This window comes from Lipotes vexillifer, unplaced genomic scaffold (assembly GCF_000442215.2).
Source record: "Lipotes vexillifer unplaced genomic scaffold, Lipotes_vexillifer_v1.1 scaffold1139, whole genome shotgun sequence".
Lineage (NCBI taxonomy): Eukaryota > Metazoa > Chordata > Mammalia > Artiodactyla > Lipotidae > Lipotes > Lipotes vexillifer.
Genome location: NW_006798273.1, coordinates 2,025,253 through 2,038,245, shown reverse-complemented (window position 1 = coordinate 2,038,245; position 12,993 = coordinate 2,025,253). Strand labels below are relative to the sequence as shown.

Sequence of the window (12,993 nt, the reverse complement as noted above, 5' to 3'; positions counted from 1 at the left end):
CCACACACACACACCTGCTCTGTCCTTGTCGCTGGCCCTGCAGCACTTGCCTGTTCCTCCCTCAGCTCACGGGACCCATTCCAGAGGGCAGGCAGGGCACGCGGGGCGTATACCACACTCCCCTCCTCTGTGACCACGAGCATGACAGGAGCTCCGAGATGCCTCTTCCCCAGGCAGACAGGCTCCAGTTCCCTGTAACTAAGCCTCAGTGCACTTTCTGCCTGAGTCCTGGGACCTCAGCACTTCCAAAGGATGGAGACGGGGCCCTCTGCTCCTCCAGTGCAAACCCTTCCTTCAACCCCTACTGCCAGCATCTCACTGCAGATCTGTCCTCTCACTTGCTGGCCACACGCACTGGTTTTGGGCTCCGCTCCCCACCCATCCCCACCCTGGGCCTCTGTCTCCAATGCAGCATGGCCCCTGGGCCAGGAAAATTCCCCTCAAGGGAGCCTGGGTCAGAGGGTCCCTCTCCAGCCCAGCCCCGCCACTGGCGTCCTACTGTCTACCCGGCAAAGGCCAAGCTCTGCAGTGCAGCACTCAGCGCACCCAGCCCTCCCCAGCCCACTCTTCCAGGCTCGTCCTCTCAATACTCTTCCTGGCCTCTCCCCCAAAAGCCTCCCTTCTGGTGGAAGAGGGGCATTGGCATCCCCTGGACAAGGCTTTCACTTTATCACCTTCATCCTTGCCCACACCATAGCCTCCTCCTGGAATGCACTGCCACACTTCCAACTCTGGGATCCTATTCACACTTCAAGACCCAGCACCAAGGGACCCTCTGTGAAGCCACCTTGGAGTCCTGCGACATCTGCCAACTACTGGTACCCCTCCCAGGCTCGGCAGCAGCCACTTGCATGAGCGTGCGGTGTTCACATCTTATTCCCTCTCCTACTCCTAGCCCAAAGTCTCCAAGTAGGAGGCACTGCCAACTTTGTAAGCAAAGAAACTACACTTCTGTCCACTCCTTTGAAATCTGTAAGAACTCTGCCCACACAGGGGCAGAGCGTGGACCAGCAGAGCCTGCACTCTGCACTGCTAGAGGCAGGTAAAAGGCCAGTTTGGCCAGGCCCTGGGATGGGAACAGTAACAGGGTCTCACTGACGTCTGGGAAGCCTGGACCTAGTCTGAGCTGTGGGAACGAGAGGCGGATAAACGGCGGCCAAGTTCTAGATGTGGGCGTTTCCTGCGAGGAGGGGACAGCCGTGTGAGGGGCCGAGCCCTGCCTGCAGTGTCTGGGCCTCGGGAGGGAGGCTGTATCCCTCTCTCCATGCCTGCAGCGTCACACGCCCATTCGGTCTTCCTTCCCTGGGTTCTTTCACATGAAGCTGGTTGCAAAGGAGATCCATCTGTGGTCTTTGGCTCGGGTCAGGCTTGAAGTCACGAGAGGGAGCTCACTCATCACGGATTCTCTGGGAAGAGTCCTTTCAGCCCAGAGCAAGCGTGGCCATTCACTTGGGAGGCCATGAGGGCCTAGCTCAGCTGGACTCCTGTCTCTGGAACCCACAGTCTTCCCGTACGCGGGAAGCTTCCCGCCCTCAGATGCATGGGGTGTCCTCTCGCTTATTCGATGTGGTCCCTGTCTCACCTTGACCAAGGAATGCTTCCTGGGGTCTGGTCCAGACCAGGAGGCAGAGTGAGAGGCAGCCATCGGTGGTGGCCACATGGCCCCATCTTCTCCCTGGCAGACAGCCTTCCCCGTGGGAGCGTCCCAACCACCGGCAGATCCCTCGCAACTGCCGGGAAGGACAAGTCTGACAGTGACGCTCAGCTGGAGGTCACACCCCTCCCTGCCACTGATCCACCAAGAGAGCAGGAGTTGACGGAGTTTGGAAAACCAAGAGCTGTGGACTCCAGGAGGGTCACGGACAGGACAGCCGTGAGCCATTGCCCAGGGCCTGGCACCCACTCTGATGTTCCATTTTGAGGGGTTCTCCTCTCAATTTAACATGATGCTTCTGCTCAGGACTGGGGTGTCTCTGCGGCTCCCAGGCCTCTCTGCCTTTCCCCTGTCTCAGCGTCTCACTTACATGCTCCAGACCCCGCTCATGCCCCAGGTCCAAGTGCAATCTCATCCCGTCCGGTCTCCCGGTGCGAGAGCCAACCCCTCCCTCGTCAGCCTCCGCGTTCCCTCCTACCTCACCTTCCACGTCCCATCACTCTCAAGGTCCCGTAGATTCCTTCCCTGTAACATCTCCGGAACCCCACCCTCAGCCCCAGTCCTGCCGCCATCGCTTCTGAGTTCGTTTCCACCCAGCTTCTTCCTGGACAGCCTCGCCCAGCCTCCCCGGTCACGATTCCCCTCCACACCACAGATAGAGGCCCCTCCCTAATGCCCCAAGCAGGCCATGCCTCCCCCTGCTCTGAGTCTCTCCAGACCCCCACTGACTGTGGAAGTGGACAGTGAAAGCTCCTGCACGTGGCCCACACGGGCCCTGCGGGACCCCGACTCCCACCCTCTACGTTTGCCCTCTGCATCCTGGACGCACCACACCACAAGCACTTTCCCAAGTCACCCGTGCATTTCATGCCTCCCATTTGGCCCTTCCTTCTGCTTGTGATGCACTTGCCACCTACATACTAAAGGTAAATCTTGCCCATCCATCAAAAATCAAGGTCCCGGGGCTCCCCCGGTGGCGCAGTGGTTAAGAATCCACCTGCCAATGCAGGGGACATGGGTTCGAGCCCTGATCCGGGAAGATCCCACATGCCGCGGAGCAACTAAGCCCGTGCGCCACAACTACTGAGCCTGCGCTCTAGAGCCTGTGAGCCACAACTACTGAAGCCCGCGCACCTAGAGCCCATGCTTTGCAACAGGAGAAGCTACCGCAATGAGAAGCCTGCGCACCGCAACCAACAGTAGCCTGCGCTCGCCACAAGTAGAGAAAGCCCACGCGCAGCAACGAAGACCCAGTGCAGCCAAAAGTAAATAAATTTTTTTAAAAAGTATATCTAAACATATCAAGGTCTCAAACACTGATCGCCTCACATGGGACTTTGTGGGGAGCCACATGAACCCCACACACTGGACGACGTCTCTCCCATGTTCTCCCAGTGCACCAGGTCTGGGGTAACTCTCATCCCAGCTCCTTGAGAGCAGAGGCCTTTCTTACTGGATGTTCTATCCCCAGCACTTAACACACCTCCTGGCACACAGCAGGCCTTCAGCAGAACTTGTTGGCTGAGGATGGGTGGATAAAGGCGTGAACAAACAGTGTTCTCCATCAGTGTTGTTTCTGAAGGACAGCTGAGTAGACGCTGGACTCGGCTGGGGCCGGCCAGATTTGTTCTTCATGGGGAATCGGAGTTTGAGAGACAGAGCAAGTCTCAACTTCCCCAGGACATCCTGCCATTTTGGTCCCAGAGTCCAAGGCACTGCCTTAATCCCATTCCTTAGCACCAACACGGTTTGCATGTTCCTTGCAAGAGGGAAGACCAGAGCAAACCAAGGTCAACTGCTTGCAGCTGCAGCTGGTCCCGTGCAGCTGCGGCTGGACGCAACTCTGGTGCTTAGGATGGAATCTGAGGGCCTCCTTAGTCTGTCGTTGCAAAAACCTTTTCAACAATGATCAGATAAACTCAACCGCGTGTCCATGGCCTGGAACGGGTTTGCATACAATTTAATCTGTCTTAAACTTCTCAGGAATTAAGAACTATAACATATGCACAAGGCAAGGAATTGCATCAAGAAACTGTATTACATATTTAAAAAGAGCTATTTTGAACATTTGAAAAAGCCATTTTCTCTGCCATGTTATGCCTTCTTGGCTAACTTTACTCTTTTGGTTCCTGCACTTTTATCCTCCAGATCTCAGGGAGAAGAGGTTTGATGCCATCTGGACTGTAAGTCGTTTTGGCTGCCCTCTTGGACACAGAATCATTTTCACCTATAATTACAGAAATCTGTAGGAATGTATTTTATTTTCTAGGCTGCCAATTAAGAGAGAATTTCCGAGTAATTTTTAGGAAAAAGAATACCAATAGATAGCTTCATCCATCTCTGTTTACACTGATGTTACATAAAATTTCCCCATTGAGGATTCAACATGCACTTTGATGGACCAGATCAGGGGTCCTGGGTCCGTTAGGGGAGGTGAAATACTGATGAAATACCGATGAAAACCTCACTTTTAGTTATCAGGTGATCCTTTCCCCATGTAAAGTGGCATTTTACGCCACTTTGAGCATATATCAAAACTTGTTTAATGATTATACCTCAAAGGATTGAATGCTCTTTTCTTTTTCTTTTCAGTTCTCACGTTTCTGAGTAAAAGCCATCATGTTCAAGTTAACAGAGCATTATGTCTTCTCTGCAAACAAATTCCCATAATTCATAAACAAAGAGAAAGGTAAATTCATGAAGAGGAGACACAGCACTATTTTTCCACGTGACATTTGGGATCTGGGTTAAAAATGATGCTTTTGTCTCTGGTGATTTATCAAACTCCAGATTTCATAAAAGATAAAGATGCACTGAAGAAGGAACGCATCATCTTAATGCTTCATTTTGACACTTTGGGTCTCTAAAAAGCATGTATTTTGAAGCTCTCCCCTCCAGAACCTCAATCGTTTCCATGATTTACACAGTGAATTTTTGTTTTTCAAGCATACTTAAGTGAGAACATGCCAGGAGACGCCTTGAAAGAAAATGGTCACATTTGAAACATACAGATTATTTATAGACAGAAAACTCAAAGAACTGAAAGAAAATCTGGTTGTCAACAGACAGTTGCTTTTTCTATGTTTTCTCTGTAGCTCATTTTGGGTTTTGTGTGGGTGGCTCATGTGAACTCAAAGGTTATTTGCTAAATGTTTTGTGAGATTAGAACATGTTGTCCTTTAAAACCTAAATGTAAGTTTATGTTTATTGCAAATATGTTCAACTTTAGAATATGGGATATGGGATCATTTTTTTAATATAGAAAATCATACCTAGAATTGCTATGATAAAACAAGATTTCCTATGCTTCTATTTTTCATTCACAGTTTAGAAGGTCTTATTCTTAATCGTATTCCTAGCAGAAATCTCACAATATAGAGAGTTATGCAGTGCAAATTTTTGCTTTTTCACCTTTTGGGTTAATCTCACCTGCCAACTTGAACACTGATTAGCCTTATTTTGAAAATACTTAGGTACCAGGAGCTGGAAAGTCAGTGTGGACTATAGCTCAGGTCTTTGCAATTCATCATATAAAGTACATTTTTCGATCACACAGTGTACAAAGGAAAAAAAAAAAAAAAAAAAAAAAAAAAAAAAAAAAACCCCCCTTTTTTTTTTTTCTTTAAAGGCGAGGACGGTTTATTTTTCTTGCCTCTTTAGCAATGCTCAGCTACCAGACTCGGGTCCAACAAGCACTTATGAGCCCCACCAAGTGGGCAGATGGCAGCAGTCTGCTGGATTTGAATCCCCCTTCTGCTGTGTGGCCCTGGGCAACTTACGTAGCCTCTTTGTGCCTCAGCTTCCTCAGAAGGAAACTGGGTAGATGGTGGTCCCTCCCTCATTGCCCTGGTGGGGGATTAATGAGTGCTCATTAATCTCACACAAAGCCTGTGAGACAGAAAAGATAAGAAGCATGATTCAGAGACAAAGGCGGTGAGAAGAGCGAAAAGTAGCACAGGCCAACTTTAACCCAGGAAAGTATGTGTTCAATAAAATACAAAGAAAACCCCCCCGGAAGTTCAAGAACACCAGAATGCCCATTCTTCAGCGTTCATCTGCGGGAAGGAAAGCCCTTGGGGAGTTGAGGGTGGGAGGACTTTTCTCAAAATCTGATGCTAAAAAGCCTTGGGGTCAGCCAGCCCCGGGGCGGAGCCGAGGCTCCACAACTTAGATCTGTGCGATCCGAGGTGACTGTTCACCCCTGAGCTGAGTTTCCTCAAGGGCTGTGTGAGGTTGTTGTAGAGACTGAAGAGGTGACGGGGTCCAGGCGCTCAGCATGGCCCTGGCTCAGAGGAAGCACTGAATAGGCGGAGACAGAGGCCATCAGTCCAGTCAGCCAATATCCCGGGGCCCGGAAGGTAAGTGACATTTATTAGGGTCTGGGTACGAGGACTGCGGCTAAATTCTGTCCCTCATGGGCCTCCGCAAAACAAATATCCTCCAAGAGTCTGACCTGGCTTTTTCCTCGTCTCCCTCTTCCGAGTGCGACAGAATCTTCGAGGTCATCTGTCATAAAACTATCTCATAAATTGTCACCTCCAGCAAAGGAGAGTGAGTTATCAGAGCTCTCTCGGGACCTCCTAGGTGACACACTCCCAGGGGCTGGGGTGAGCAGGGTGCCCGGGGGCTCTGGCGAGGGTCGTGTGACAGCACTTCTTGAGAAGGCAGCACTTTTGGGGTCTTCGGGTCTGGCTGACACAGACCTCAAGTGCACCTACGTGGCCTGGGGCTTCAGGGGAGGAAACCCCGCGTTATGAAGAAGGGAGCAGCCTGCGTGATGCCGCAGAAGAGACCTTCCTCCACTCACTGGAGCCCGGGAGCCACGCTCCCTCACGCCTGCTCTCCCAGGACGGGGAAGGCTCGGAATGTGGTCCAAAGTTGGGCGTCGGCATTTTGGAACTTTCTCTCTTCCTGTGTCTATTTGATGAGGCACAAAATTAAACCCGATGTGGCAAAGCTGCACACTCTGTGCAGGGTTTCCGGGCTTCAATGCTCAGGTTCAGCTAAGCAAATTCTTTGTAAGAGTCGTCACGTATGTGAGCAGGGCACCCCCTACTCCAAAGAGGCTCCACCCAGGTGCCTCCACTCTCTTCCTGGCTCCCTCCTAATACTGTGCCGGTTCTCATGTTCTCTTCTCCCCGTGTGTTGCCACCTCCTGGGTTCCCAGGGGGAGCCTCTCTATTGTCCCAGACTCTGGCATTAGGGACCCAGAGAGTCCCACAGGACATCCACGGGGGCCTCTCCCAGCCACCGCACCCTCTGACGTGGACCCATCAACTCCCAGTTGCCCCCTTTGCTCTCAGGAACGCTGGGTCTGAGACGTGTCCCCCTGCGTGAGAAGGGCAGAGAAAATGAGGCCAGAAACGGTCCTTCTCTTCTCCATTGTCGGAGCCTCCAAGATGCTGGTCTGTTGGGATCTAGCAGCAAATCGTACCTGCCCACCCTCGGCTCTCCAGATCCCCTCGCCTGCTTCCACCACCCACATGTTTAACGAGTGCCAGACAAAGAGGAAGGTCAGCAGTGGGGCAGGGGTACCCCAGCTCCTCCCTCCATCAGAGGGGGCCCTCAGGGCTCGCTGGGACTGCTCTCAAACTCCTGGGCCCAGCAGAGGATACTGATGGGAGAGGAAGGCACACAGGCTGTCAGCCAAGGGAGCACCTGTGGTACTCACCCTGCTCCCCCACCTGCCAGACCTCCATCTCCAGCGGTCACAGCAGCATAAGGCAGAAACCGTTATCCAAAGAACGACATGTGCTGACTTTTGACTTTGTGTTCCACCCCAGAGGTCATGTTTGCCCTTCAAGCTGGGAGGACTCAGGGTTTGGAGGGACTTCTGTAGTTAAGTGTAAGGGGATGACAAGTTCCTAAACTCACACTGGACTTTGGGATGAAGTTGTGGCATTTTATTTTTCTGCGCTTGCATATAAAGCAATGTGCATTCAAGGAGGTGATAAGTGTATTCCCGTAATCTCCTGGAAGATGAACGCCAAAGCTAAAGCTAAATCAAGGTGAATGTAATTTGCATAAAGAATAGCCACATTAACAATGGGGAGGAAAATGCTGATCCCATGAATACTGGAAAAAGGACTCATGGATAAAATGCAGAAATAACGCTTTAATAATGCATGTGATCACATTTTTATTAACAAAGGACGTCTTGTTTGGAAGCAAATACATCCTTGAGACAAGTTTGAAATTGATCCTCCGATAGGCAGAAATCCACACTACTTATATATTCTAATTATAGTTACAACCTGCACTTAATGCAAACGTTCTAAACTCTTAGTCACTTTATTAAGAACCAGAAAAGGAACTTCTTGAAGCATAATGAGAGCTGCTCACAAGATCTGAGAAAGAAAACGAAGAGATAATTCTGCATAGAGCTGGAGAATGCCAGATGTAATTTATTTAATAAAAGTGCTTAGTGTCTCTTTTTTGGTTTAGGAATTGGTACACCCTTAGGGGTTCAGACAGTACCATGCTTCAGCACTGCTATTTCTAGGGCAAGATAAAAATGTGTATCAGAGAAAAGTAATCATTTATCATCGTAATGGTTACATCCCACTTTAGAAACCACTAGAGACTGCTTAACATTCTTATTTCCAACACGGTTTTCCTGAGTCTTCAGGTGACAAATGGAAACTGATGCCAGAAGGCTTTCTTTCCGTTTGTTCCTTAGAAAAATGGCTAGATGTGGAGTTCATTTCCATCTGGGGTGACGCTCAGGTCTGTGCTTTCGCAGCCTGATCCTTCCCTTCCCGCTTTGTGTGATTCCTTCAAAAGTCTCCAAAGGCAACATCTGGGTCCAGTCAAAGAAGACAGATGGGCTCCTTCCACCTCCTCTCCCGGCCCCTGGAGACCTCTTCCCGGGGCAGGGGCGGGGTGGGGGTGGTGCGTTCTATCTGAACGTAATGACAGGCTGACTACATTTTTCCTGGGTAGTGTGTTCAGGGCATTCCTACCATTAGAACCCATTCTGTATCCTTACAGACCTCCTCATTATGGATGGATTTCTCTATTTCAAAACATTCCTAGGATTTCTAGATGCCGTCATTGAGTCCTATCATTTTTCTTGTTATTCTTATGAGTTTTCCTCTGTGACTTTCTACGGCCAGATCCTCCTCATCTGTCGTGGAACTGGAGGCCAATTTCCTAAAAATCATCACTCTTGCCTACCATGGTTATTAACCAATAAAAGATTCAGAATCAATCTGGATTTCTTTGGTGCTGTGGCAACATCAAATCCTTGACATTTCTTCCTGGTGTTAAGACTTCATGCATTGGAACCTAACCCGTTTAATCTTTCTCTGTTTCTTCCTCTTAAGAAAAAGGATCTAAATGTTCCACTTTTAGACTACAAAAACTAAGGTTTTTGTAGATTAGTAATTAACAGGAAGAACAAAAGTTTTATTGAACACTAACCATGGGTCAGGTGCTCAGGTAAGGGCATTCAAGTATCTTCTCAATGCCCCTCCCCGAGGTAGATATCACATTATCTACATTTTGTAAATGGAGGTGAGACCTGGAGTCCACAGGGTTCATCCTTGTGTCCCAGGAAGGGCAAGATCTGGTGAGTACACGGGATCCTGGAGGGAGGAGCCCAGGTGCTGGGGCCACAGCACCCCGGAGAACTGACCCATAAAGGCAGACAAAGTGGAGGAGGCGGCCTGCGACACGCTCGCCTTCCGTAAGGGTGTCTTGAGCATTATTTCATATCCCGGATAAGTTTCAGCCCGATCAACAAATCTGGAAAAATAACCCACTGACAGAAGAGGGGTGGTTTACCTAAATTTCCTAGGGGTGAGGTAGGTGCTGAGAGCACCAAGACAGTCCAGGAAGCAAGCCCCCATGGGTTCCAGAATCCGCGGCAGGCAGGTCAGCATGGAGCTCAATCCCGCTCCCTCGCCCCAAAGAGCTGTCCAGATGGTCCAGCCTCAGCACTTTCTGATGATAACTGAATCCCACGTGGAGATGTCCCCACAGAGAGGATGGAGCACGCGCGGGGACTCAGCAGTTGGGTTTGGGTTTGTGATGCATGAACTGGCATTCTGGTTTCTGTAACTGTCCCTTCTGAGTTTGACTAAGGAGTGTCAATTCCCCGGAGCCTCATATACGGTGGGTGTACAGGCAGATTCAGACTCCTGAATCTGCAAACCAAGGAACCCAATCCCGTACCTTACTGACCCACAGGGGAGGGAACGTTTTGCCCTTTCCTTTAACTTTTTGGACCCTCTGCTTCCTCCTCCTTCCTCTGCCCCAGGGAGCAGAAGGTAGAAATCAGAGTCCGGGGTGTGGGGCGAGGCCATTGTCATCACAGGGTGTGGTCACTGTGTTTAAAGGCTGGCCCTGGGGGTGGTGCTCCTGGAGGCCCCGTGAAGAGCCTGTGCTCTTGGAAAGTTCACCTGAGCACGTGCACACTCACCTGAGCATCCTCATTCCGGTCTTACTCTTGAGCCCTATGCCATGAGGCTCACCAGGGTCCCAAGCACTGGACCGCACTCAGAGGGAGGGGAGAGGCCTGGCTCCGTCTATACCGAAACTGCTCACTCCAATCCAGCTCTTGTGGGCTCTGAGCGAGGGTCCTGGGCACCCCCACAGCCATTAATAACGTGGCACTTTGCTCCTCCTGAGCTGCCTGGTGCCCAGCTCAGGGGCTGCGCAGGAGGCAGGCAGTCCTGGATTGATGTCTTGACTCTTAGCAGAGCGCATCAAGGAATTCCAGCCCCGAGACAGCGCCCAGGGATGCGATAGGACCAGCAGCCTGACCCCAGAGCTGAGGTGGTGACCGAAACCTAGTCCTGCCTTCTGGGAGCCGGCAGTGCCCCTGGTGTGATGGAAAACTCCACACAGCAAAAACGCAGAGAGCGCCTTCCTCTTAGCGCACTCCCCCCCGCATGGAGAAGGGCACGGGGATGAATAAACAAATGACTCTTGAGGTTATACAATAATTTCAAGAATAATTTGCCGTATCTTCAGGGATCTCACGCTGTTTTCAATGTTTCATCTTACTTTACGTGATTTTGGTGTTTTGAGGCCAAAATGAACGCTCACACTTCTTCACCCTCGGCACGCTGATGCTTTGGACTGGATCGCTCTTTGCTTCGAGGGGGACGGTGCTGTCTGGTGTGGTGTCCCCGGCCCCTACCCACTAGCAACCCCTGCTCAAATGCAACAACCAAAAATGTCTCTGTCACCAAACGTCCCCTGGAGGGCGCGATCCCCTCTGGTTGAGAACCCGTAGCTTTAAAAGCTGGTACTAGTCCTTGCTAATTTGGGGGGTAGGTTTGAGTAGTTTCGGTACTTGAGCATCTTCAGGCAGTGATCCCATTAAAACACCCTCCCTTTACCCACCCCCGGCCCGTTTGTTTATTTGGGAATGACAGCCACCACTGGGCAGAGGGCCACTGCTGAGGGGCCAACATTTAGCCGGCTGGCTCCTGGCGAGTTTAACATTAGGTTTTGTGGGTGTCATTTGGTCAGTGTTCCTAGCACGCTGGGCGTTATTTGGGGACCCTAAATTCAACACAAGGGCTCAGACCAGAGTGGAGACTGTCCTTTCTCTGCAGAGTCAGAGTCCCAGATAACCCGGAAGTCATTCAGTCCCAAATATTTGACAAGAGCCCACTGACCTCTGTGAATGTGTGCCAGAGACAGGCAGGTGAGGTGGTGAAGACATGAGTTCCAGACACTGGAAAAGTCCTCATTCTCGGTCGTCACCTGCCAAACTGACAGAAGAAAAATAACTGCTGATGATATTCTGAGAGAATCGAACTTCCTAGCAAGGCAGATGGCAGATAATGCACATTTCAGTACAACCAGTAAGCGGGGGTATGTTGCACGCAAGACCTACTGTAGGCTGGCCTCTGTCACCCCCAAAAGCTATTCGTTAGATGGAGAAATGCCATAAACATACTGTGAGTCCAGTTTACGTGTTTCTATTAATTCCTCACACACACCAAGCATGGCCACCACCAGTTGCCAATTCTTGAGCTCTGACAGGCATCGAAGAAACAATTCGAAGGCGAGGGACACAGAACGTGAGACGGTTTTTAATCAGGTCACTCCATGCCTGGAGAACTCTAAATACCAGAACGAACTACTTAAATCTAATCTGCAACAGAACCTACCCACCTTCCCTTCCCCCTCCCCCCCTTGTACTCAGGTACTGCCACACGTTTTCAAATTCTTTCTTTTCTTTTTTCTCTTCTTTTGTCTTCTTCTCGTTTTCTTTTTTCTTAAAATTCTGCTTATAAGCTTTTGCTTGAAATTCATTTCCTGACAGTTCTGGAGGCTGGAAGTCCAGTATCAGGGTGCCAGCACGGTCAGGTGCTGGTGAGACTCTTCCTGGCTTGCAGAAGGCTGCCTTTTTTCTATTTTCACATGGCAGAGCGAGAGTGGTCTCGTTCTCTTTTTGTAAGGAAACTCATCCCATCATGAAGTTCCCACCCTCATGACCTAATCTAACCCTAATGACCTCTCAAAGGCCCCATCTCCAAATGCCATCACATTGGGAATGAGGGCTTCAACACATGAATTTGGGGGCGGGGACACAGTCGTTCAGTCCATAACAACATTCCTTTTGATTTTCATTATAGAAATGTATGTACAGATTCTTAGAGGAATCTTGTAATTGAACGACCATGGACTTTGGGGCTTGAGAGATAAAAGTTGAAACTATAGCCCCATTACTAATCCACCTTTGTGGTTAGGACAAATTATTTCACTTCTGAGCCATTAAAAATGTTTTTTTTTTTTTAATTTAGATATAACTGACAATAGCAATATGTTAGTTTCAGGTGTACAACATAATGATTCAATATTTGTGTATATTGCAAAATGATCGCCACCATAAGTCTAGTTCACATCCGTTCACCACAGTTACATTTTTTTTTTCTTGTGATATAAGCACAGGGACTATAGTTAATAACACAACTGCTTGTATATTTGAAAGTTGCTAAGAGAGCAGATCTTACAAATTCTCATCAAATTGTTTCTTGAATGCCTGTCACATCTGCAGCATTGGCATTTAGTAGTGGCTGTATTTGACATGAGTGGGGAATGAGCATCAAGGTGGAAATTAGACTCACAGGACATTTATGTCATTTATTCACCTAACGAGTAGCTTTTTTCAGCCCTACTCTGTGTAAGATGGTCTTTCAGTGACTCTAATGAAGGAAGCTGTTTGCTTTATTTTGTTTTTTAATCAGAGGGAAGTGAAGAAATATAACTGGAATAAAATAAGAATGAAGAAAATACACAGAAAAGAGAAAAAGGTGCCGAATCACAAAGCTGGCAGTTACGGTCATTTCGGGAAGGCAGATTCTTTTTTTTTTTTTTTT

The 12,993-nt window shown here is 49.4% G+C and overlaps 1 protein-coding gene across 1 annotated transcript in view; it reads right to left on the bottom strand.

Annotated features, from left to right (window-relative positions):
- The window catches only part of ACOXL (acyl-CoA oxidase like), a 395,915-nt gene that overhangs the window by 71,927 nt on the left and 310,995 nt on the right, over positions 1 to 12,993 (bottom strand). Inside the window, 1 exon segment of the mRNA XM_007470234.1 lies at positions 11,284 to 11,371. Within this exon segment, the coding sequence (XP_007470296.1) occupies positions 11,284 to 11,371 (88 nt within the window).